We start from the raw sequence: 26,884 nt of genomic DNA, 5'->3' as shown, positions 1-26,884 counted from the left end.
ATGCCCGCAATCCGGCAAACTCAAGCTAAGCACAGCAGGATCATGTTTGTACCCAGAGGCCCTTCATGGATGTGTCTTTCCTCTGCCAAGGCCAACGCCATGCTGTGGATGGCGCTTGTGTCCATTTGTGTGGCCACCGTTTGGGCCCAACAACAACCTGTCGTCACCACCAATTATGGAAAATTGCGGGGCGTGAAGGTCACATTACCCAATGAGATCCTCGGACCAGTGGAGCAGTATCTGGGGATCCCCTATGCCATGGCCCCAACGGGAGAGCGGAGGTTCCAGCCACCGGAGCCGCCGATGTCCTGGCCAGGCATCAGGAATGCTACTCAGTTCCCTCCGGTGTGTCCTCAGTTCTTAGAGGACCGCTTTTTACTCAACGATATGCTCCCTGTGTGGTTCACCGCCAACCTGGATACAGTGGTGACTTATGTGCAGGAACAGAGCGAGGACTGTCTTTACCTGAACATCTACGTCCCCACGGAGGATGGTGAGTCAGCTCATTCTGGGTTCTCTTAACCTGTTCCTGTTGCTTTTTGTTGGGCGGTATTGGTGGTTTAATTAGTTTTGTTGCGTCTCAGAGTGAAGTGGTGAAAAACAAGCTCTGTAGGACAGTTACCCAGTCATTTTATGGAGGACTCCCCCCCTTTCAAAGGAAGAACCCTTCCCTCCCTCCACATCCATCCGCATATGCCATCAGACCGCCGCCAAATCGACGTGTAAATTGTGTTAAATGAACTCTTATTGTGCTTTTCTTTTAGGTATCATTTTCACTTTTATGCTATCTGTTGTTTAGATACACGTAGTTACACACGTAAGGCACCGTCTTCCTCCGTTTGATGGCTGCTGAGAGTGAACACTTACTTGTAGTCGTACAAGGCGGCGAACTTTACCCAACCGAGTCTTGCGGTGGCGTAAATATCCAGGACTCGCTGAGTGTTCTGCACAAAGTGTGTTTGACGACCTGGAGTGGTTGCGGGTCACAGAAAGCAGGCGGGCGACCTCTGGAAGGATAGCGAGGCACATTGATGCGCGTCTGCCAAAGATCCTTGACAGCTCCACCGCTAAATTTACTCTGAGCTCTTGAGTGCAGGGTAGAATATAAAGTCCAGGAGAAGGAGAATCCCGCAATCCAGCATTCTCTCAAATTACTTAATCGTGCTACAGGTACGTCTGGGCAGAATCCATTGGCGAGAGTAGTCTTATGTCTGATCCATGCCTCCTAGAAATAAGATTTAGACAATGAATTTGCAACAAGAAGTGCAATTATAAAGGCAACACATTATCAGCCTGCTATTTTTAAATCATCTGAAACGAAATGTTAAATTACTGCGTCTCTTTTTCACTTTGTTACTGTGAGAAGAGTCTACTGTATAATAAAAGCAGGGCTACTTATCGAACAGCGGGTTTAGTGGTCAGATCCCCCCTCCTGCACATCATCGAGGTTGTCTAAGGAGGTTCCAGCATGGACCCCCTGCTGGCAGCATGCTCTCTCTGACTTGGCACAAATCTACAAATCCTGATTTTATACGGCAAAATTCTGTTAAGCTTAATACGCCATTAAAAACAAGAATAGGGTATTTGGGTCGTTATCCTGCTGGAAGGTTAACCTCCACCCCCCCTAGTCTAAAAGTCAGGACAGGGACATTAGATTAGCATCCCATCATTCAGCAGTCAGTCCCTCAGGCAACTTCTGAAGACACATCGGTGGCACTGGAGCGAAATACTAACAAACAGCATACTTTACAGTTTTTTTTGTGTGTTCCGCGTTTTACATCAAATTCAAATAAAAGATATGAATGCGTGTGGGAAAACGGCACGAATCCGCTTGGAAACCTCTGTGTGCTGATGTTCGGCTATAAATGTGTCCATTTATTCAGGGCGGGGGGGGGGGGGGGTCGAAATGTTTTCATCACACAGGCATTGTGAAACACGATTCACCACATTAGTCCAGGCGGCGCTACGTCTCTAAGCTATTTCTAATGGATTTTTTTTGCAAGTAATGGGAGCCAGAAAAACACACCGTTGTGTCTTTGTACATGACAAGTTAGGAAGTATTCTCCCTAAATGGACCAAACAGTATGTTGTACATTAGATAATGTTCTTGTTTTTGAAGAATGAAGAGACAAAGAGGTGAGGCATATCCCTATAAATAGAATTACAGGACGGCGTATTGGATTTACAGTTTCGCGGCACCTCGAGTGGGTTTACACACGAAATGATGCCTGTTCTTTGTCATCTGACTGAAACTCGCTGCTGCTGATCGTTTGATTTCCTGCTGGAACGACCGGTCAAGGAGACGAGTGAAGCTGTGGGCTCTTTTTCATTGATGTGCATGAAAGCCGGAGTGTGTGGGACGCGCGTGGAGGAGGCTGGAAGTGAGTGTGTGTGTGTGTCGCACCAAAGCAGAGGTTTTGCAGGTAAGGTACACGGACGAGGGAGGCAACAGGAATATTCATCGAAGTGAAGATGCTTCCTCTCTTCTCAGAGAGATGAGACGACGCGTTTCCCACATTTGTGGACCGGACAATTCTGGGTCATCTTTCTACCAGGAGCGACAAACTTTGCTTCGCTTGCACCGGATCAATCGCCGCGGCCAACTGGAAACGGGAATGATCTATTTGAATTGGTTTCCTCCATTGCCGTCTGTCCGGCTGCCGTGAGACAAACCATGAGATCATGAGACAGACTAAAGCATTGACTTGGCGTTATGTCTTTCTTTAATCGCTTTCTATGCTGGTACAAACCTGCTTCCAGCCGGTGAAGCAAATTAAAAACTGTTTAAAAACTGAACGCAACAAGAAGGGGGGGGGGGGGGGGGGGGGTCTTTGTGGTTGGGGGACATTTAGGAGACGTTTAGCAGTAGCTTTTAACCCCTCAAGAGTTAATGATGGAAATAGTTCATGACTGGTTAAGAATGTAAATTAGTGTAGCTACTTGGATCACTGTGGGGGGGGGGGGGGGCTGGATCACTGTTGGAGTCCTGCCATAGAAGAGAGAGAGAGAGAGAGAGAGAGAGAAACAGAAATCAACAGCAGTAGATCCACAGTTGCGTCGCCTGATCATTTAATCTAATCTTTGTTTTATATCTCACTTCGAGTATATTTTGTCTGCACATGATTCCCATTCCAGACATTTACTACAGTTTTATTTTTTCTTGTTATAAACTGACTTGGTATATTTGGTGTGCGATTCTTCACGCTCGCTATCGTCTTTCCCGAGGCAGCCGCATCAGCACACAAGTCAATTTGTCCACTTCAGAAGACTCGACTTGTCTTTATCTGACAGTCAATCATCGGCCTTTATAGAGGAACTCGTTTTGTGTGTGGTTTTATGCTGGAGTATTTCACTAGAGCAACATTTGCTTTGTCAAATTAGAAGCTTTTGCTGTTTGTGTTTCTGTTGAGCGCAGATTATCACGATCTGTAGCCACGAGATCACGCTGCTGCACGCTGCCCGTTTCTATCAGGTCGGCGCGATCCGAAGAAGCGAAGCCTGAATGGGTCTTCCAGTCAGAATGAGCAGCACTTCATGGCTACATTAGCTCAAACGCTGCTTTGGGCTCAGCTTGTTTACTGCTTTCAGATCCATCTGAAAAGGCAGCAGCTGGCAGGGAGATTACCAGTCACCTGCGTCTCCTGCGTCTCCTGCGACTCCTGCGACTCCTGTGCCTCCTGTTTCTCCTGCATGCGTCTCCTGCGCCTCCTGTTTCTCCTGCGTCTCCTGCGCCTCCTGTTTCTCCTGCGTCTCCTGCACCTCCTGTTTCTCCTGTGCCTCCTGTTTCTCCTGCGTCTCCTGCGCCTCCTGTTTCTCCTGCGTCTCCTGCACCTCCTGTTTCTCCTGCACCTCCTGTTTCTCCTGCGTCTCCTGCGCCTCCTGCGTCTCCTGTGCCTCCTGTTTCTCCTGCGTCTCCTGCGCCTCCTGCGTCTCCTGTGCCTCCTGTTTCTCCTGCGTCTCCTGTGCCTCCTGTTTCTCCTGCGTCTCCTGCGCCTCCTGTTTCTCCTGCGTCTCCTGCTCCTCCTGCGCCTCCTGCGTCTCCTGTGCCTCCTGTTTCTCCTGCGTCTCCTGCGCCTCCTGTTTCTCCTGCGTCTCCTGCTCCTCCTGCGTCTCCTGCGCCTCCTGCGTCTCCTGTGCCTCCTGTTTCTCCTGCGTCTCCTGTGCCTCCTGTTTCTCCTGCGTCTCCTGCGCCTCCTGTTTCTCCTGCGTCTCCTGCTCCTCCTGCGTCTCCTGCGTCTCCTGTGCCTCCTGTTTCTCCTGCGTCTCCTGCGCCTCCTGTTTCTCCTGCGTCTCCTGCGCCTCCTGTTTCTCCTGCGTCTCCTGCTCCTCCTGCGTCTCCTGCGCCTCCTGCGTCTCCTGTGCCTCCTGTTTCTCCTGCGTCTCCTGCGCCTCCTGTTTCTTCTGCGTCCCCTGCGTTCGCTCAATGCAATGTCACGTCTTTAAATACACTTTTTGCTTCAAGATGGAAATCATCATAATTAACACATCAGGTTAAACAACTGTGCTCATCATAATTTGCTCTTCGATAATTTATTGTTATTAGAGCATAATTGTTGTTGGTGGTTTTTTTTTTCTGATCTTTGAATTTACGTCACCGACACCAGAAATTCGATTATTACATTATATTATATTATATTATATTATATTACAGTAGAACCTCGGTTGTTGAACATAATTCATTCTATAATACTGTTCAAATACCGATTTGTTCAAAAATCCCAGCTCTATTTCTCCGAAAGAAATGATGGAAACTAGATGAATCCGTTCTTTTGTAATTTTTTTTGTTGAGGTTTCTGGAGCAGTTGGAGGCCAATGCAAATTTGCAACCCCGTTACGGGTACAGCGGTAGCAAAACGAATGAATGAATAACTTAGAAAGCGTTATCTGTCATAGCATAGCACAAAATACGTCTTTTGCACTCTTCTCTTTGACATTGGCCACCGTAATCCTAAAATGAGGTCTGGTCAGCAACATTGTTGGAGCATTGCCCTCTTTTTTTTTTTTTTTTTTTATTATTTATTAATTTGTTTCAAGCAGAATAAAAAATTTCTTGAGAAATCTGTACATGTTGCTCCATCCAATAGTTGCCTGAGCAGATTTTTTATTTCACTCCATGCACCTGGACTGTTTCCCTGCGTGAACCTGGACTGTCTCCCTGCATGAACCTGGAATGTTACCCTGCGTGAACCTGGACTGTTTCCCTACGTGAACCTGGACTGTTACCCTGCGTGAACCTGGACTGTTTCCCTACGTGAACCTGGACTGTTACCCTGCGTGAACCTGGACTGTTTCCCTACGTGAACCTGGACTGTTTCCCTACGTGAACCTGGACTGTTTCCCTGCGTGAACCTGGACTGTTTCCCTACGTGAACCTGGACTGTTACCCTGCGTGAACCTGGACTGTTACCCTGCGTGAACCTGGACTGTTACCCTGCGTGAACCTGGACTGTTTCCCTACGTGAACCTGGACTGTTACCCTGCGTGAACCTGGACTGTTACCCTGCGTGATGGAGTCATCCTCCCATTCCCGGGAAGCAGAAGCCAGGCCTGTTTTCCCGCTGCACCGCGACTGTACAGTTAAAGTCTCTTCCCGCTTGTTTTTGTCAACATTTTTCGTGTATTTTAAACTCTTTTTTACTTTGCTGATGTTTTCCCTTTTTTTTATGTGCCCTTATTCTACTTTTCTCCTCAACACTAGGGACCTACTCAAACAAGGTGCAAGGCTCAGATTTTAGCAGTAATGATGGTGGCGATGATGAAGGTATTTTTCATCTTTTTGCCCCTTTTTGACCAACAAAATAAAAGCTGACACTTGTGCATGGCAGCCAACCTGCAGAGCTCTTTTCTTTTGACCCCTTCAACCCCAACTCTTTTTTTATTTCTTTTATTCCCCTTAAAGTGCATTAATGTGCACTCCCTCCTTGCAGCTCTTGATTTTTGTATTTACCTCTTTGGAGTCATGTGAATCGGAGGATCTCGTCTGACGTGAGACGGCACCCCTGGACAGGAAGGAGGTGCGAGTAATCCTTTTCTTATCTGCTGCTGCAAACTCAGATGTGCTCTGACTTCAACTCTGCATGTTTTTTTCTTGGCCTCTTCTGATTGATTACATTTTATGAAAACGACTATTCCCCACCCTCTCTTCCGTCCGATGTTTTCCTCTCCCATTGCTCGGTGAAGCATGAGCACTAACCCATGTTGTTTTGACAGTGGAAATTGTGTTCACCAATGCCTTGGAGAAGAAAAAAAAAACAGTGTAATATTTTTCTTTCCTCCCTTAACACCTTGTTTCTCTGCATGATGACAAAGGATGATTTGTTGTTATTCCCTGTGTTGCATAATCTGTGGGGATTGACAGATGACAGTGGGGGTGAGAAAGCCAGCAGTCGCCTTTAGATAAAGGGCAGCGTTTGTCTTCTGGGGCGGACACGAGTGTAGAGGGAGCAGGGACATTTTGGAAACTCCTTATTATGGCTAGTTCATATTTTACGGATGTGGCTCTGGAGACTGGTTTAATCCTCACCGTGCATCCTTCTACGTGAGGGAGGGGGGCTGCCAGACTTCTCTGGAAGTTGGTATTGTTAATGAACTCTGTATAATAGATAAAAACATAACGGTATCTTCTTGTTAAAGGAGCCGTTCACCCAAAATACCTGTTTAGTCATAGCAGTGTATTTCTGACAGGGAGGGGTGTGGCTATAGTTTGACCTCTGACCCGTCCAGCCATTACTTTTATTTTCTGGAGCATTCAGTAATTTTTCAATAACCAATAACAATTATAATTTCTGCTTGTTTCATCTCCATGGTTACAGATTTTTAAGAAAACATCCTCATTTGCGAGTTTCTGGGTGGAAAATCCCCAAATTTCAGTCAATATTTTTCCTCAGGAAAATACCAGGCACTTTCCACGTTGATAAATCAGCTCGCGCTCCTGCATGGATGCAGCCTGAACAGTGTCGTAGGAGGATTCATGCCGGTTTCAGGCCTGCCTCCGCAGCTTGAAACAGACGAGCTTCGGTTTTTTATTAACGGGGCTGTTTTTTGACGGCTTGTCAATTCCAAGTGTTGCGAAGCGAGGGAATCTCCGTGCACATAACCGCCTGTCCCTCATGGTAATTATATGCACGGCGGAGCCACACGGCATCTGAATGAATAAATTGAAAACCTTATCCGTCCTCCTCCCTATCATAAATAATAAAGCCATGATTCCGCCCGAGTCTGAGTGAGAGGTAATAAATACAGGCGTCAGTGACAATAATCAGGGCGCAAGATGATTGTGAAAATTTGGAAAATGTCACATTTCTAGATTTGATTAATGGGAGAATTTCAGTGCGAGTCAATTTCGATGATTTGCAAGAATATTAACTCGGTTATCGCAGTTTTGTGTTGATGTGAAAACGGACCCATTAGTGCGATGTGCTTTTGTTGGGGGTGTGCGTGTCCCCTTGCCTGTCCACTTCTGTCGTGTTTGCATTTGCATTTAGATGATGCCAAAAAATTGAGCGGAACAAGAGCAATGGCGGATAAGTGGCTCACGCCCCAAATAAAAAAAATACAATCGCCATTAAGTGATTCCAAATTATATGCAGAGGACCACAAGGGAAAGAATGTGCCGTCTTCTGTAATTATTTATTGCTGTATATACTTTTAACCATATTACTATGTCATTACATATCAATAAAGCAGTAATTACCAAGGTGGATGACTTGAATAGGATGCTGGTTGTTCATTGGTCGAAATAATGAAGGCTCAGTCTGCAGAATTCAATTCAATTTTATTTCTGCAGCACCGGATCGTAACAGGAAGTCATCTCAAGGCACGTTACAGGTGTAGCGGGGAAAGACAGAACCCAACATGACCCACTTCCTTTTATTAGGCAGAAACCTTGGACAGAACCTCTCATAGTGGACGGCCAACTGTCTGAACCGGCTCGTGTGAGAAGGAGAGAGAGAGTGAGACAGTGGTAGAAAGACAGAGGCAAGGACAGATAGGAGGAGAGTCGATACAGGTTGCCCCCCCCAGGAGTGGATTGGCTGCAGCCTTTAAAGCCAGGAGCTTGATAATCAGTGGGTAAATCTGCTGCTACGTTTATTGCACAAACAGTTGCACACCTTCCGTGTCTGGATAAAGAGCTTTGTCCGGGCACTTCCTTTGGCTCGCCTCTGTTTTCAGGATCGATGCGCTCGTGGTTTGCGTTTGAACATCTGCAGTGGCAATGAATTACTGGCGGGGGGGGGGGGGATCCCCTGTGGTTTCCGCCCCTACCTCAGCAGCTGCTGCAGAGGAAGCTTCGCTTGCAGACCGCCTCTCTCAGACCTCGCTCTCTTCCCGCAGCGCTTCTTCTGGGACTTTGAAAATGAACTCTGGTCAGAGAGGCTCGCCTTGAGAACCTGCATCAAATGCGCTTTCCATTATTCAGATTTCTTCCCTGAATAGGACGCGTTTAAGGTCATTGCAATCATTTTTCTTCCTCTTCTGCGCTATAATTATTCTGTTTTTTGGAAATGAGGAAAGAACAGGTCGTTTTGCCATGTGTGTGTTATAAATGTGTTATTACACCCGTGTTGCTTCTACAGGACGAGTGTGCCGACGTAGAACTGATTTCTTGTCTGTGTAATTTCCTCTGCGGCCCAAGTGCATGCTGGGAAAGACGACGTTGATGGTGGTGATGAGGGAGGGGCTTCTTTACATCACTTCCATTAGCTTCCATTTGTATTCATTCCATGAACAGTAGAAAACGCTGAAAGCAATGGAAAATTTATATGGGACCCCTGGAACACGACCCCCCCCTCCCCCCCCCCCCCTCCCATACCCATATAAAGATGAATAATGTGTTCAACACCATGCAGCCTGCAGAGGAATGTATTACCCCCCCCCCCCCCCGGTCTGGGTGGCAGTGATGAATGTCCGGGACGAACTCACTGCACAGTCACCCTGGAATCGCCACAGGCTGGCGAGGGGGTGTGACGGGGGGGGGGGGGGGGGGCACACATATAGCATGACGGGGAAACAGAGGAGCACTTCAAGAACTTTGATTTCTTCAGTTTCAAGTTTATTCCTTGCTGACTGTCATAAAGAATGGCTCTAAATCTGCAAGGCATCTCTGCCCCCCCCCCCCCCAGCGCACGCAGGCCGAGGCACCTACTCGACGCAGCAGAGATTTATAATCTGCCACTGTGGGCTGCTTTCAGCTCCTTCGCCTTCCTGTTTTCTTTTGCGGAGGAGGAGAATGAAGACTTTTCTGTCCGCGCTGCACCCCCCCCCCCCCCCCCTCCCCAGCTGGATGATTGGCTGCACTGTTTGACAGTGCAGTCCGTGCTCGGCTTTAACGCTGGAGGAGAAAGCAGATCATTAGTGTGACGGCCGACATTCTCTTTAATGCGATCACTCAGTACAGGCTAGAGCTCAAGGTCACGCCGGTCATGGACCGCTGGAGAGGCGCTCAGCTGATACTTTGATTAATACACAGAAGTACCTCGACATACGAGCATAATTCATTCCGGGACCGAGCTCGTGACTCAAATCAATAAATAAAATAACTGAAAACTATTTAATCTGTTCCGGCCGTCTAAGAACTCTCAAATCAACACGACTAACAATGGAAAAAAACCCTTTTTAAATTGATATATAGATAAACGCACACACACTGATATAATAAATGATACACAGTATTATTGTAATCTAAAATGTGCTTTTGTTGTGAGTCTGCGTGTTTGTTAGCACGATTATGGAAAAACTGCTGGATGGAGTTTTAATGAAGAAGATGAGTCTTGGTCCAACTTGGGACCCGTCTGGATACAAAACAAATCTGGATTTTCCCATTTACTTATAATGGAGGCTTGAAAAAAAAAAATCACATCTTTTAAAATATGCATTCAACTCACTAACCTAAAAAAAGACCAATATGCACCATCATGCAGAAATGTCTTCTGGATCTGACCCAGAATGACGTCAGGAAACAAATATTCAATAAAAAAAAAGAAAAATCAATTTACGGTTTCAAAAATCTGCTAAAAAGTGGTGGAAAGAATCCTTCGAGGATCTCCTTAATCCCGCTGCCGTGTCTTCTGTGGAGGAAGCAGAGGCGGACGAGTCTGTCACCCAGTGTGATTCGTGTCTTAAAATAAATTCCTCCTGTGGTAAATTGAAGTTAATGGCAGCGTTATTGATTCCCTCTACATTGAGTTATACAGTCGATAAACTCAATTAGCATTCATTTTGATCATTCTAATTAGCGTGATGAATATGACACATTACAACGCGATAGAATTAGTGCTGTAAATTGAATTATGGGGCAAATTATAGTTGGACCAGAAAAGAAGTTTCCAGATATTAACATTTATTAACATTTATGAGTGACTCGTCTGTCAGCAGAGGATGCTGCGTTTAAAATCCGATCAGATCTCCAGATGGAAAGGACGGCTTGTTGAAGCATCTCCTTCCATCCTTTTATGCAGAGGAGCCAATCTTAATTTATAATTGCCACCTACTCGTGTAACAATCATCCGGCTCAATCACGAACGGAGAGCCTCAAAAAACAAAATGTTCCCGGCGTTGATTGCAGTGTTGCGTACGTGTCATGTAAAAGACAAATGGCGCAGGCGTGAGAGAAGAGCGGAAGATTACTGTGATGGGAACTGAGTCAGTGAGTCTCCTGGTGAACCGCAAACCACACCTCCATCTCATCCATCCCTCTAGGCCAGGCATGGGCAAACTACGGCCCGCGGGCCAAATGTAGCCCCTTGCGCATTTTAATCCGGCCCGCCAAATTCTTTTTATGCTCCAAGAAAAGAAATATGTAGCCGTATGTAGCAGGATTACTGAAAAACTGATAGATGGATGTTGGTCAAACTTAGATCCCATTAAATTTTCAGAGCAATCCGGATTCCCGTTTGCATACAAAAACCCCCAAAACAATCAGGATTTTCCCATTTACTTATAATGGAGGCTTTAAAAACTACAACAACAAATATGCATTCAATTGACATTTCCGTAAAGCACGCCCACACTAATTCGTAGACCAATCATGAAGCTACACGCCACGTGCCAACAAAAGTATAAACTCTCTATATAAGAAATGTACATTTGTACATTTTTATGATATAAATTTTACATGATCGTTTAGTATATACTCTACTGTAATATTGCTTTGATTGCTTTGCAGATATCCACGACGAGAACGGGTTAAAACCGGTCATGGTTTACATCCACGGCGGCTCCTACATGGAAGGGACAGGCAACATGATTGACGGCAGCATCCTGGCCAGCTACGGGAACGTTATCGTCATTACAATCAACTACCGTCTGGGAGTTCTGGGTGAGTCAACCAATCAGAAGCTCTAATTCGTTTTGGAGAAGGTTTGATTGAGTCTGAGAGTGAATTATTGATTCATTGACTGTTTCAATGGCTAATTTGGTCTCTCTGTTTCACCGACTTTCTGGGGCCAGGGGGGATTTGGATATATGTGTGAACCTCTCAGTTCTTTTTTTTTTTCTTTCTTTCAAATTTCTCATTAAGCTTGACTCGTTCATTTTCTGATGGATTTTTGCCATCAGCGAATGCACACTGAAGAAAATCAAGCGGGCTAATCCACTCAGAAATGCTTGATACTTGATCTTGTTTGCATCTCTTGCATGTGTTTATGCCAGGCTGGCAGCTAATGACAGCGTAGGTGGGAGTTGGTTATTTTCTTCCTGCATTCTTTCATTCGATTTCGATGCTTTTATTCAAATGCAGCCTCAAATGACCCCCCCCCCCCCGCACATTGCAAATTAACCAAAGGATTGAACATTTGTAGCTTCTGTTGCTTGCATTTTTCTTTAATCATACTGCAGTATCAGATTGTGCTAGGAAGGTTAAAGATGTAGTTTGAGGAATTAATGAATGAGGAAAATGAGAGAGAGCGCAAAGGGTAGTAGAGGCACCAGGAAGTGACAAAGATTAGCACGAGTGATGTTAGAGAGGCAATGAAGAGGATGAAGAATGGGACGGCAGTATGGAAACGTGTCTAGGAGAGGTAGCCGTAGAGTTTTTAACGGGGTTGTTTAATACAATCCTAGAGGGGAAGAAGATGCCAGAGGAAAGGAGGAGAAGTGTGCTGGTGCCCATTTTCAAGAAGAATGGAGACATACAGAGTTGTGGAAACTATAGAGGGATAAAGCTGATGAGTCATACAATGAAGTTATGGGAAAAGGTGTTTGAGGCTAGACTAAGGACAGACGTAAGTATTTGCCAGCAGCAGTATGGCTTTATGCTGAGGAAGAGTACCACAGACGAAATGTTTGTGTCGAGGCTAGCAATGGAGAAGTACAGGGAAGGTCAGAAGGAGCTGCGTTGTGTCTTTGTAGATCTAGAGAAAGCCTATGACAGGGTGCCCAGAGAGGAACTGTGAGGACGTCTGGAGTGGCAGAGAAGTATGTCAGAGTAGTTCAGGACATGTATAACAGCAGTGAAGTGTGCAGCAGGAGTAACGGGGGAGTTTAGTGTAGAGGTGGGATGCACCAGGGATCAGCTCTGGGCCCCTTTTTGTTTACCATGGTGATGGATAGAGTAACAGATGAGGTGAGACAGGAAGCTCCTTTGAATATGATGTTTGCAGATGACATTGTGATCTGCAGTGAGAGCAGGTAGAGGAGAATCTAGAGAAGTGGAGGTCTGCTCTAGAAAAGAGAGGAATGAAGGTGAGCAGGAGTAAAACAGAGTACATGTGTGTACATGAGAAGGTCCCAGGGGGGAACAGTGAGGTTATACAAGGAATAGACGTAAAGAAGGTAGAGTACCTCGGGTCAACAATGCAGTGTGATGGAGAGAATGTGGAAAGGAGGTGAAAAGCCGTGTGCAGGCAGGCTGGGACGGGTGGAGGAAAGTATCAGGTGTGCTCTGTGATGGGAGAGTGTCAGCGAGGATGAAGGGAAAGGTCTACAAGACAGTGGTGAGGACAGCCATGATGGACGGCTTAGAGACAGTGGTGAGGACAGCCATGATGGACGGCTTAGAGACGGTGTCTCTGAGGAAAAGGCAGGAGGCGGAGCTAGAAGTGGAGGAGATGAAGACACTGAGGTTCTCCTTGGGAGTGACCAGATTGGATAGGATGAGAAATGAGACAATAAGAGGGACAGTGAAGGTTTGGACGTGTTCAGATGAGAGACGGGGACTATATCGGTAGAAGGATGCTGAGGATGGAACTGCCAGGGAACAGGACTAGAGGACGACCCAGGAGAAGATACATGGACGTAGTGCAAAGGACAGGGTGAAGTGGAGATGGTTGAGTTGCTGTGGCAACCCCTCAGGGGACAAGAAGAAAGTACAGTAGTAGTAGTATTATGCAGTATCAGACGCACAGTCCGGAAAAAGCCTTTGCTGTAAAATTGATCCGTTGTGATCTGAGCTACACGACACAAACTAAATCCTGTCACATGACCAGGAAACCAGGACCCAGCTTGTAATACATCATAACTACCTTGTGTGTGTGTGGGGGGGGGGGGGGGGGGGGGGGGGGGTACAGTACGCCTGGGCGAGAGCGGCAACATTTCAAAGGTGCAGGGGAATTCATTTGATGGCACTGCTGTACAGTCAGAACCCTCAGCCACCGAGCAGAAGCAATCACGCATTCGACACAACTGCGCTTCTCTCCTTCTCTCCTCCTCCTGCAAGATGAAAGGCGACGGGACGAAGTCGCAAACTGTCACGGCTGTAAAGCTCAACGAAGAAACTCAAGAGGTCGAATTAAAAAAGTTTGCTGTGAGTTTGGGAGCTTGCAAAAGGCACGAGGCCTTAATCCCGGCTCGTCACATCCTGACACTTGACTGTGTGTGTGTGTGTGTGTGTGTGTGTGTGTGTGTGTGCGCATCCAGATGAAGACCGATCCGTTTGGCAAGTGGTGCCAAAGTTCAAACCCTTCCCGCTGCAAGGCCTTTTTTTTTGTCACCCATGAAAGAGCATTTTGATTAGGTGTCGGTGGTTCGGTTTTGGGACGTGGCAGCAGGAGTTTTGGGGACACGATTGGGTTTCCAGAAATTTAAAGCAGGACTGAGATTAACTCTTTCAGTGCCAATAATGACTAAAGACGTTTTTTTTATAACCCAAACATTCACTCCCAACTCTGACATTGAAATCTGCCTCTCTTCAATGGCCAATAACCCCGAAACAGAAAATTGTAGGAACACACTTGTTTGCTTAAGACAAAGACAAAGACAAAATAATTTTCTGTGGGGGATTGGAAAATCGGGCAACACGGGCGAAAACTGGGGCACTCAGCAAATAACTGAGATGGAAATAGCTGGCACTGAAAGAGTTAATCTACCTGTGGCATTCAGACAGCGGGGGTGGTGGCGGCGGCTTATGATCCTGCTGAGAATGATGCGCTGATCGTTGTTTCTGGCCTCGCGATCTACTGTGTGTTGTCGACGCTGTTGGCACTGTGAAGCTAGGGCACTTCTTGCTGTTGCTGCTTTCCATTTGTTATAAGCCTGAGCTGTCTGCACCAGCCACTATATTTAGTTGCTCGAGAGCCCGGGGGGGGGGGGGGGGGGGGGGGTGAAGTGTGCGAGAGAATGCAGATGAGAATCCAGATCGACAACAGGCGCTCCCGTTATAGCATTAAATGTGTTGTAAAGGAGGAACGTGATTGGCTGACGATGGGTATGACAGAATATTGGTAGAGTCATAAAAAAATGTGACACGAAAGAGTTTGTGGAGGATGATGAGCTTTGGTTCTTTATTGTGTGAATCTGTACGTTATATTAAACTGTGTTTGATGATGCAACCTGTTGCTGTTCGTACTGGATGTATCTTTACGTTGCATCAACGCATAATCGGGATCCGGCTCATCATCGAACGGTTCTAAACTGAAAGGTAAAAGTGAAGCGGAGCTTTTAGAAACCGTAAATATCAAAATGTCATATTTCTTTCCTGACCTCATTCTGGATCAGATCCAGAATACTTTTTTTTTTAAAGCCTCTATTTTAAGTAAAAGGGAAAATCTGCAATTGTTCTTCTTCTTTTGTATCCAAACGGTTATCCTGATCGCTCTCGAAATTTAACGGGATCTAAGTTAGAGCAAGACCCATCTTCAGATTTTATTCCCATCTTCCCAGACACAAACCATAGACATATTTATCCTTATCTACCCTCCATCATTCTAGTTTTCCTGTATCATTCTATTCCCGGGTACACTGGAGCCGACCCAATCGGCCTTATTCTCCTCCGTCTTTGGGACTCGTCCGTCTCAACAAGGACAGCTGTAGCTCGGAGGAGATCATTACCGCTACAGAATCCCCGCCCTCCGGCAGTGAAGCGAGAGGGAAATGTGCCGTCGCTGTCTCACGGCAACCCAGTGGATGAGGCGATGCCTCCTGACGTAACACAGCGAGTCAGAAGACTGGCGGAAACCGTAATCACTCTGTAAATCAGGCTTTTTTTTTATGTTGGCCCGCACGGATGATGAGGGGGGGCGAGTCATCTGTCGCTTCGGAATAACAGTCATTTCTATGGCTAATGGCGCTCTGTGTGTGTGTGTGTGCCCTCCCACTAGCTTCTACACGCGACAACATGTCTCATTCTGATGAGGTCATACGGTTAAAGACATACATGCGGAAAAGTACATCTTTGCGAGTAGTTTATGTGGTTATTCTCCACCTAACCGCTCCAGACAGATCTCCGCTCACTTCGTGGTTCTATTCAAGGCTTATGCCTGTTAAGGGGAAGTTTCTCCTTTGTGCTTGCTCATGTGGGGACTAGTTGTGTCCTTTCCCCTATACCCTTGAGAGGTCTTCAGAGGCTAATGGCGTACCAATGCTACGCTTTAGCATCAGTGGCTGTACAGGTTGGTTCCATGACGTTCACTTCAGGTTCCATCACTGCCTCAATCATGAAAATCTAAATAGAAAATGTTCTCAGGGCGCAAGTCAGATATTTCTCTGGAGAGCAGTACAGTTTTTTTAGACTTCAGTCATAACGATGAGACTGATTGAATACAATGATCGGCAGTTCAACGTCTCACTGATGGTGAAAGAACAACAGAGTGCATGATAAGATGAGCTCTGAGGCTTCCCTTCCCTCATTTGAGCTCTAACAACTCCAAATATCTGTAAATGCCATATTAAGACAAATACTTACAAATAAAACACGGAGCTATTTCACAAGGAAATATCATTGTACAGGAGTTTGGTGTCCGTTTTTTCTGGAGCAGTCTCTTACCTCACTTCATTCGTTTATATAAATTGTATGGAAGTTTTTTTTCCCTTACGTAACCTTTGCCTCTGCGTTTTAAAGGTCACCCTTTGCGCAGCTGTCACTGCGACTTCATGCAAAAAACAAAACAAATGTATATCGATATTCATGTTGAAGTCACGTATTCTCTCCCTACTATGGGGAGGGAGGCGGGGGGTTAACTAAATATTTCTTGGAGGAGTTGGTTGAGAAAATGTCACAACATCCATCATCTTTTACAGCGTTGGGAGCTGCTCTTCAAACAGACAGAGAGTCACAAATTCTCCCAGTGCAACAGATGCACTGGGCGGGATTTGCGGGGCTTGAAAAGTGCCCAGATGGTTGGATGTCCCTGCTGGCCTCGACCTGCGTGTGCCGCTTCTCTCTCTTTCGGTTTTGTTTTGCTTTGGTCAGAGGCTGAGTAATCTCCGCGATCAGAGGTCGTGTTGTCTTCATTCTCCCGAGAACAGTTGGAGGGGTGGCTCCTCTTGCTCGTCTGGAGGACAATGAAAGGGAACAGCAAAATAGCTCATTGGATGCTAAAAGTCCTATAAATCACCGATTAGATCCGAGCTGGCTAAGTGGTGCCCGACGGCAGGAAAAGACGCCCACATACTGTTCTAACCTTTGTCTCATTGTGTTACCATGGCGCTCGCAGACTGGTGCCACCGTTGGCTTAGCAGTTGCACACGTCAAACAGCAGGCTGGTCCATTTCCCCCAATGCCTTCTGGGAGTTCACGAGTGACCCCCCCCCCCCCCCCCCCCCCCCCACACACACACACAAACGCCTTTAAACCACAAGTATACTGCGTATAGTTCAGTCAAGATAGCATGCCATATGTCTGTTAACATAAGCCCCCCGCCCCCCGTCAGGGTGCAATACATATGGCACAAATAGCCTGAGGAGTGTGCAGACTTGGCATGAAACGCACGCACGCACACACACACACACACACACACAGTCAGAATAGCATTAATTTACTGTTAATTGCCATTATATGAATATGAATTTATTTGTTGTAGGTGCAGCGACATAATGGAGAAGCTCCGTTTAGCACAGACCAGGGCATTGTACGGCCCCAGGGCCGCATACGGCCCTTTGGTTGACTCTGACCGGCCCCTGCAAGGTTCATTGGAAATTACAAAATAAACATTTTCTAATTTTACTTCCTGCACGGACTAAAACTGCATTCAATGACGGTTCAGTAGGATGCATCTGTGATGTCTTTAGGATGCTAAGAACCTTCACACAACTTTCCAACAGTAGATTAAACTCAAAATGTCTTTTAGAGAAAATGTGACTGAAAATGTTCACTAATACAAGTCACAAATGGTAAAACGTTCACATTTATTTTACCATTGTTTTGAGAAACGTAATTAAATTAATTCATTTTTTTCATTGCTTAATTATAACATACTCTTATTTACAATGTCATTTGCTGTGTTTTATATATAAAGAAATACAACTAATATTATGCAGAATTGAGTTCAGCCTTTTGGCCCGGCAATCCAGAATATTTTCTGTTTCTCATGTGGCCCTGAGGAAAAGATAATTACCGACCCCTCGTTTAGCATCTAGTCAACTTCTCTCTTCATTATACGCTGTAGCATTCTTGCGTCTCCCTTTATCAGACCAGACACACGTCCTGATGTATAACAAAATCATCGGATCCTTGAGGGACACTCGTCTGCACGGCTTTTATAAGATGCCGCCGAAACCGGGCCCTGGAGTTTGAACGGCAACAGAGGTAAAAGCCATTACATGAAGCGACAGACTACATAGAGAGAGATGACAAAGCTCAACAGCTTTGTTCCAAATGATTCGAAGCTGATCCTGCGAGCTTTGTTCAGTGGAGCTCGTGCATCCAGCTCACGCAGACAGTTAGCACGGAGACGGCTCGCGCTCGCGCTCGCGCTCGCAGGGAACATTACTAGTTCTCTTATCAGATGCCTCCTTAGCTAAAAGACGATCAGTCTCTCGAAGAGCAAAGAAAAGAAGAGTCATCTGGACTTTCTCAAGTTTGATCGAAGACGTTTCACCTCTCATCCAAGAGACTTCTTCAGTTCTGAGAGACTGGTAGAGAGTCTAGATCAGTGGTCCCCAAACTACGGCCCGCGGACCGGATACGGCCCGCCTCCACATTTGGCCCGGCCCCCTGAACAATCCCAGTTTAAAAAAATAAAAATCTTTTTTTTTAAATTATTTTCCTTTCCATACAACATCAGTAACCGGTGGGGGGTCAATAATGGTATGGGGTGCATTTAAGAGGGGTGCATTAATTCAATCTTTTTTTTCCTAAAAATAATATTTATAGTGAAGAATATATTAATATTATGAAGAAAAGCATTCTTCCTTTTGTTTGGGACAATTTTAATGATGATCACATACGACCAGAACGAACCCGGAAAGGGTTATTTAGTTATTATTTATAGTGTTATTGTTTATTTCCTGACTTTTCTTCTGTGAAGAAAGGGTGATTTGGTGGCTGTCTGGAAAACAATAAATGTTTAGGCGCCACACTTTTCCTGTACAAACTGACACCGGCCCTCCATCAGAGAAGGGAAAAGTTACGTGGCCCTCACAGGAAAAAGTTTGGGGACCCCTGGTCTAGACACTTATGGTCTTGTCGGAGAAGATAACAAAGAAGGGGCTGAAACCACCAAGGCAATCAGACTCCCCAGGAGTATTAGCATTTCCTTTACGCAAGTCCACGCAAACAATGACATTTATGCTAAGGAGGTAAACCTCCAGGCAAAGCAGCGCCACTTCAGGCAAAACAAAATGATAGAGACCCCCCCCCCCCCCGGCATCGATCACGGAGCCACAGACCACCAGGATGCATAAAAAGCTCATCGAGCGCTGAGCCAAAGAGGAGTGGGGTCATTTGCATATCTGTGCGGCGGGGCCTTCCCCGGATGCAAAGCTGATTAAAGAGCGACGCCGCTCAACAACTTGAGGGCAGAGACAGCAAAAAAAAAAAAAGACGTTACTGCCAAAAACAAAGTGGGCCAACGCTGCTTTAATGTTCAGGAGATGCATGGGCGGCGGCGGCGGCGGGCTGTTCTCTCCCCGATTCACCGATCTGAATCCTAATGAATGCACATGAGTCCTTGTGCACATCAGCACGCGTAACGTGCTCCGCATGTCTCCCATCAGCTGCTAGTAAGACACACGATCGTTCACTTTAACGGTAACCCGAGCCTGCAAAGAGTAAGACTTCCTGTGTGGATGTCAAACGCTGCTGTTGGGTTCTATCCTTATATTATAATAAGAACCATATCTGCGTAGGTTTTTTTGACGACTCTATTTTCTGCCCGACCTCATTTTATTCATTCATGTATTCATATTCTTTTATCACATAAATATTGTATCAGACTCGGTCCCAGAAATGGGCCAGTACTCGGTTCCCGTGAGTCCTTCTGATTTTTAATCCACATGGAGTACGTCTCCCCGTCTCTTCCTGGGGAGTCGAGCTAGCCACACTTGAGCACTTAAAAATAACGTTGTTTCCACGGCAGCCGAATTTGCAAGAATTGCTTTTACAAATCTATATGCAAACCATGATGGTGCCGCTTCCCTGTCAACGGTGCCACACTGAGCAGCATCATATGCCCCCCCCCCGAGAATCTGGAACCACACTGACATCATTACTAATTGTATATACTAAATATTTAGAAATCTATCCTAGGTAAAATGTTCCATAATTGTTTTGTTGTTTTTGTTTTTCTTCTTCATTGTTTTCATTGTTTTTTCCGTGATTGGTTTTCCAATAGATAAGAAATAACAGTTATATTATGGCGGTGGGATTTAAAAAGTTTTTCTTCTTCCCACTCCTATTCAAGCACTATACAATATATTATTTGCTATTTTTGTGTACATGAACTTTGGTATTTGTTTTGGACATATTTGTTGGATTTTATTTCTTTAGTCGTTATATGGTTTCTTGTACGCAAAAAGGTATAATATTGTTTTGGTTTTTAATTTTTATTCTGCTTGGAACAAACTAATAAATAAAATAAAATAAACACAAAATAAATTACTATCTCACTGATGCTGTTTTTCTACATCATTCATTCATTTTTCTTGCGTCGCTGCAGCCTATCCCACGCGATTAAAGTGATGCAACGCCACCTGGATAAAAGGCAATTCTGGGTACGGGCAACAAAGCTGTGTCGCCGGTTGCCCCAGGAGTCAGCCTGATGTGTAATCACGGATATTGATTGTTTATTAGACGGGATGTTGTCCTCCCGGTCCTGCGCGTAAAGCCATCGGAGCTTGAACGCTACATGGCCGTAATTGGATTTTTGGTTGCTCCAGAGATGTCCAGGGACCTGTTTTAAAGCCGCAGGCAGATGCTTGGTTGGAGAGAACCCCCTGTGGCTGTGCCCCCCCTCCCTCCCCCTCTTGTTTTGTGGTTGAAGCATGTTATCGTGAAGCTTGACAGTAATGTGATTACATCCGACTCCCACCTGATCTCCGTTGATCTTTCTCTGCCCAACATAGTCTATTATCGTATTCTACAGAAAGCATTCCTTCACTCCATGCCCCACCCCCTCCCTTCCTGCTTTTCCCTTTTTATGGTCGCCTCCATCAGCTGACCAATCAGAGAGCCTGACACTAATCTTCAGCAGTCTGACCAAGAATGGTCAGAAAATGGGAACAAATCCTCTGCGAAAGAAAATAAATGAAGTGTTTTAAACGTTTAGGTGTGCTTCTAAAACGGCAACAGCGAGCGTGTTTTAGTACACATACAGTGTACCCAGGGGCGTGTCCAGTATGAGGTCTGGGGTGGCACTACTTACCCCTCATAGACCCCAGTATCTGTGACTTGAGCCAGCAATAGACATTGTGATTTAGGCAACTTAATTAAATTAGCAGTGATAAATTAATGCTACTCACACACTCTTATTGGACAATATTTTGAAAGGGCTCGGTGTTACATTAAATCATTCACGCTCGTCTGGTTGAAATAATGCCTGATGAATTAAAGCCTGTTTTTCACAGAAGTCTGACGTCGTCTGTGATGTCACTTCAGCATCATCTTTAAGCACCTGCGATTGGGTGCCGGTGATTTTGTAACCAGTATTGACATTAAACCCACACAATGGATGCACAGAGAAAGAAAAAGCAGTACCAGTACTCTTGTTGTTTGTGATGTCACAAAGGGGGGGAGGGGACGTTCAAAACGATGCGCATGCACTCTCCCCGTGTCTGCGCTCCGCACGAGTAGACGATGAAGAAGAAGAAGAACAGAGTGGATAAAGGTTATTTTGGTGGCGAAAAATGTTTTAGTGTGTGCAAAAAAAAAAAGTCACCTCACCGGTTACCATGGTAGCGCGCCGCGCCGCGGCGTGCGTGCCCGCTATGCTCTCTTTTCTGTCCCACTTCACTCCTACTGTTCTATAAAAAGACATTTTGTGTTGTTTGTTTCATACTCAGTTGTGTTTTGGGTGCGTTTGGCACAAACAAAGCTCCATGTAATAATCCCCCCGCCCCCCCGCCCCAAACAAAAAAAACTGGGCCCAAGATGAAACCACTCCCGCTCTTGAAGACCACCTTGCGTGGCCTGACCCTGCAAACACACGGGACTCAAACTCAGCTCTCCGGCATCAAAGCAGGGCCGGTAGGTTCTTCATTAAAACCTACGACGTTCAGATCTGACTGCGCTGCTGAAACTTCTCGCATTATTCTGGGGTTTAATAAATCTACTCGTTTAAAATGCCAACAAGACGCTCATTAGTGTCTGTCGATGCTCTTTGTGGTTTTATAATGGGGACGCCGCTCGACGCTGCTCCACATTCTGGCTCCATGCTCCTTTGTTCTGCTTTAATGATGTCTTCGGGATAAACAAATAGCGAGACACAGAGACCACATTGTGTCTTCCTCGCGCCTGGACCCGTCTGTCTCTTCCTCCCGGTTAGCGACCGCGAGCTTAGCTCTCCGGTCTTGTTGCTCGAGGTTAATTCCTTCCTGACCCTATCAGTGAAAAGGATTGCTGCTTAGTTTTTGGACAGCAAGAGCATTTACAGGCTTGTTAAACATGCACGTTTGGATCGGGAGCGTTCCCTGTTGCGTTCTGATCCGCCCCCGCCGATACCCAGCCCGGCTGGGCCCCGCGGGCGTCTGGCAGCTCCGTCGAGGCTGACCTGTTGGACCTGATGGGTTCCACAGTCGAGCTTTTGGAGAACAGATGGTCTGCGGTGAGGTGACGGCGCTGTGTGTGTGTGTGTGTGTGTGTGTGCGTGTGTGAGGGCAGCTGATGAACAAGGGGATTTAATGCCGTGTGACCCAGATCCGGTCGGAGCGGCGGCGTGTGCCCTGCATGCGGCTCACGCAGGATGGATTCACGTCTGCAGAGAATAGCATCGCTGACAGCGAGTGTTGGAGTTACTCCCCCCCCCCCCCCCCCCTCCGTCATTGTCACCCAGCTACCCCCCCCCCCCCAACCTGGACGAGCTGTCACGTCAATAGAGAGCACCTTCTTCCCCCTTTCTCTTACCATCAGACACCGCTGCATTGTGTTTGACTTTTTTTTTAAAGATGTTGTTGCCATTTTTGCACATGAATTAATGTGATTAGATTTTTGTCTTTTTTTACATATGAATGAGAATATTAACACGTGGAAACAATGATTCCAGGAAGAGGGGAAACAATGGAGGAAGGGTCAGAAGAAGCAATGAAAGGAAGTTCAGGCAGAGAGGAGATTAAAAGGGGAGAAATGCAGGAAATGCATGAAAAAAATAGAAGAGGATGAAAGAGGCCCCGAAATGAAGTGGAGAAAAGCCAAGGAGAGGAGGAGGTGTGGCATAAAGGAAGAAGGCATATTAAGCTAGAAGAAATAAAAGTACGATGACAAGTAATCAATAAGATTATAGGAAGTAATTCAAAATGGCAATAATATAAATTTCTCTTGACTGATTTAATGATTATGGGAGGACAGAAGGAATAAATGGATGGAAATGATGGCAGATCCAGAGTAACATCTCATTTCCAACAGTTTTAAAGACAAATGTTACAGTATTTCTTTTTCTAGATTTCATCTCCTCGTTTCATTGAATGTTTTTTTGTGTAGTTTTGAGTTTACTCGTGTTACTTCCTGCTGGAGAAGGAAGCCACTCAATGTTGGCGTGTTGTAACAGTCAAGACAAAGGATGCTGCTTCCTTGTCCTCATGCTGAAGGTCAGCATGACTAAATGACCCCCCCCCCCCGTTAAAATTCCTGTTTCCTGGGGCGTGCTGCTTGTTTCATTCCAGAAACATGGTCCTCTTTGTGTGCCCTCATTCCGTCCTCTGCCGAATGTAGATCTGCCATGGCTGGCTCGGTTTCGGAACAATTTGGAAAACTAAGAGGGGGGGGGCTGACATCTCAGTGGCTTGACAGGAGTCGGGTGAAGAGGATGGAAAATACAGAATATTTCAGAAGGGAAGACCTGGAGGTCTGGTGTGTTTCCTGTATTTGATCCAGTCCCTCCGTTTGCGGGAGCGACTGCATCCGTCTCCTCGACCGTCGCGAGGCCGGCCCGCCATGATGACGCTTTAACGACCTGTGGTGTCGGAGCTGCAGACGCCCTGCCCCGGGCCTGCTGCCGTGGCGAGGAGGAAGTAGCCATTACTCAGGCCGACACACGGAGTTTGACGAGTTCGGTGACATTTATGAAGCGACAAACACCCGAGAGGAGTCACGCGCCTCGGGGACGCAACGTCACACTCCACAGCGGAATGTGACAAGGCAGCGCTCCCAGTTTGTTGTTCCAAGGTGATTCGTGCAGGGCTGTGCTTCCTCTGACGCCAAACTGCGCCCCCCCCCCCCCTCACTGTGTTCGCACGTCGATGTGTACGTCTCCTGCTCGGAACAGACTAATATGCGGTGCACATGTCCAACGTACACAGATGTGTTCTGGATATACATTTTTTTGCACTCGCTGAAGTGTTGGCTTTTAAAACAAGGTATGGTTGTTGGAGCATCGTACAACCGATAAAGCTGCTGAAGGTCAACGGTGCGGAGCTTTCCCGTTATTTAAGGGACACATTAGCTGGACCTACACTGGTGTTCTGCTCTGACACCATGTGTACATTTTCATCCACTAGAAGATATGATTTTCTATGTTTTCGAGCACTTAGTGGTGCCTCAGGGTCCATTAAGAGGCCCACTGCTTTTTCTATGTGTCTATGTGTCAGACTTTAGAACAAAAAGTCCTGATTTCCAGACGTGTCCAATGTCAGTATATATTCAGGGCTTTTGATTGAGGTCTTCCGTGTGTGTGTGTGTGTGTGTGTGTGTGTGTCCCGCACCACCATGGTTATCCATCTTGTTCAAAGACTTTATTCGGTGGTGCCCATCTGAACATGTCTGTCATTGATTTTACATTCTGATAGTCCCCCAGTGTCAGATGGGAAGTCACAATCTTTATTTACTTCAGCTACGATAGGTCGCATGCCGTTTCCCCCATGTGGAATGGGGACGAGACGCCAGCGTGCATGTCTGTTTGTTCCCGTGAATTGCTTGTGCAAGCTGTGCAAATGTCTCCCCACGGATGTCAAATAGATTCTAATTAGCTCTGCAGAATTTAATGAACATGCACCAATGGATCACTGGGGGGGAGGGGGGGGGGGGGGTGCGCCCTGGCTGAGTGGATGTGTAACCAATTGCACTTTTCCACAGTTGTAGAGTGGCTTCGCTGCAGCAGAATATGTCTCTGGCACATTCCCGATGTGTTGGTGGCTTTCGCTTTGCATGTGTATCGCAGGAAAGCATTCCGCCGACGGCCTGGGGGGGGGGGGGGGGCAATGATTATTTCAGCTTCTTTAGAATGCGTTAGTGAATGTTTCTCCTCCCCGTCCTTGGTTTCCACAGTGATTTATTTCAAATCAAATCCATTTTTAGTTGAAGTAAATCAAACATCCCAGTGTATAGAGGACACAGAACCCCCCCTCCTACATTACCTTGTGTCCTTTTAAAAACGATGGCAATGACAAGCAAATGTCACCCACGTTATTTTTTGCTCAGATCAATTCAATTCTATTTTATTTCTATAGCGCCAGATCACATAAAGTTATCTCAAGGCACTTTTCAGGATTAGCAGGGAAAGACAGAACCCAACTTGACCCACAAGAGCAAGCACTCTGGCAACGGAGGCAAGGAAAAACTTCCCTTTAACGGGCAGAAACCTTGGACAGAACCAAGGCTCATGGTGGACGGCCATCTGTCTGGCCGGCTGGGTTGAGAGAGAGAGAGAGAGAGAGAGAGAGAGAGAGAGAATGGCAGGTCGGAGACGAGTCAAAAACAAGAGATTAGTTGATCAAACGATTCAAAAAAGAAGCGTGCCTGCTTGGTTCAAAGGTGAAAAGGTTGCAAAAGTAAAAGCGTTCACAGAAAATAAGGACGCGGCGCACAGCTTAAATGAGCTACAAATAAAAAGCGACACCGATGTCATCACCTGGAATCCCTCGCGCGGGGAACAGGATGCGGCCTTAGCAAGCCGCGGCTAATTTGCTGGCGCAACCGATCAATTGAGATGATGCTTGCTTGTCTCCCCCCCCCCCCCCTCCCCTTATCGTAATGTCATTGTTCGCATTATTGGCGTGAGCCTGAAACGCCCCGGGGCGGGGCTGACACATTCCTGCCGCTGTCAGTCGGAGGGGAGATTATGCGTTACAGCAAGGCGTGTGTGCGCCCCCCCCCCCCCCCCCCCACACACACACACACGTGGGATTTGATGCTTCGGTCTAATTACAGGCATCAGCAGCGAGAAGATGCCTGGTGCTGATTATCTCCGCTCGACCTTCCCCGTCCCCGGATTTCCCACCCAAAGCCGGCGGACGACTTCATATCCGAACGCATCTGCAGCGTTTAAGCTCGTTCCAAACCCGTTCCCTTCCCACCATTCCCTTTGATAGCGTTTGTGGGAACTTGCCGGCGTGCTAATCTTCTGGACTATTAAGTACTGTTCATGCTATCGGCGGGGGCCTCTCGCCATAGGACAAGGGCGATCGGAATTAAAGCCGCAGTGAAAATGCGTGCATTATTGTCCGCTGCTCATCCCGCCTTAAAGTAAGGCGCTCGAGTTCCAGTGAAATCATCTGCCGGATGGGATTCCCGCCAGAGCACACGCCCACTCCTGATGTCAGCATCTCTGAATAAGAATTCCCAATCCGCTTGGAGCGTTCCATTTTTATCAAATCCAAACAGGACCCATTGGCGCGTCCCAAACGGGCCGTCTGGCGTCGAAGGTGAATCAAAAGCGTTGGAACCCGTCTGCAACGCGACAAAGATAAAATGAGGTGAAAAACATTTCATGCGCGCAAAAGTCCTCGCCAAAACGCTCAAGTATTTATACCGGCCGCAGCCTGATATTACAGAATAGGAGAAAGGAGGTTGTGTTTTTGATGGCGTCTGTTTGTTTGTTTGTTTGTTTGTGAAGATATTAATCCAGTTCTGAACCCGCATTTGGACTCAATTTGGCGTTTCTGTTGCCCATGATGACGTTCTCTCTCCTCGTGTCCTGCAGGTGCGGCTGAAAACGAGCCGCACCTGAAATCCCTCAACAGTCGTCAGCTACCCCTTAAGGCCTGACTCCGCCCGCTGCTCCCGTTCCTTTTCCCTCGTTGTGTTTCCTGCCGGGTCGTCGTCAGAATATTTACCTTTCCAGAGAAAACTGACTATTGTGTTTCT

General features: G+C 46.5%; 1 protein-coding gene across 1 annotated transcript; it reads left to right on the top strand.

Moving 5' to 3' along the window:
- nlgn4xa (neuroligin 4 X-linked a) lies at positions 1 to 26,785 on the top strand. The gene is made up of 4 exons (XM_068756211.1): positions 1 to 493; positions 5,699 to 5,761; positions 11,165 to 11,317; positions 26,721 to 26,785. The coding sequence occupies exons 1-4, from the start codon at positions 1 to 3 to the stop codon at positions 26,783 to 26,785; spliced, it is 774 nt and encodes a 257-aa protein (XP_068612312.1).
- The last annotated feature ends 99 nt before the right edge of the window (positions 26,786 to 26,884 follow it).

Source organism: Brachionichthys hirsutus, chromosome 24 (assembly GCF_040956055.1).
Source record: "Brachionichthys hirsutus isolate HB-005 chromosome 24, CSIRO-AGI_Bhir_v1, whole genome shotgun sequence".
NCBI classification, from domain to species: domain Eukaryota; kingdom Metazoa; phylum Chordata; class Actinopteri; order Lophiiformes; family Brachionichthyidae; genus Brachionichthys; species Brachionichthys hirsutus.
The sequence above is the reverse complement of the archived record's forward strand: the minus strand, read 5'-3'. Positions and strand labels throughout refer to the sequence as shown.

Bases quoted from the DNA above. Each gene is read 5' to 3' on its own strand.
- nlgn4xa (XM_068756211.1), top strand. From the start codon at position 1: ATGCCCGCAATCCGGCAAACTCAAGCTAAGCACAGCAGGATCATGTTT. The intron at 5,762-11,164 runs GTATTTTTCATC...ATTGCTTTGCAG, and splicing joins TGATGGTGGCGATGATGAAG to ATATCCACGACGAGAACGGG. The intron at 11,318-26,720 runs GTGAGTCAACCA...CGTGTCCTGCAG, and splicing joins CTACCGTCTGGGAGTTCTGG to GTGCGGCTGAAAACGAGCCG.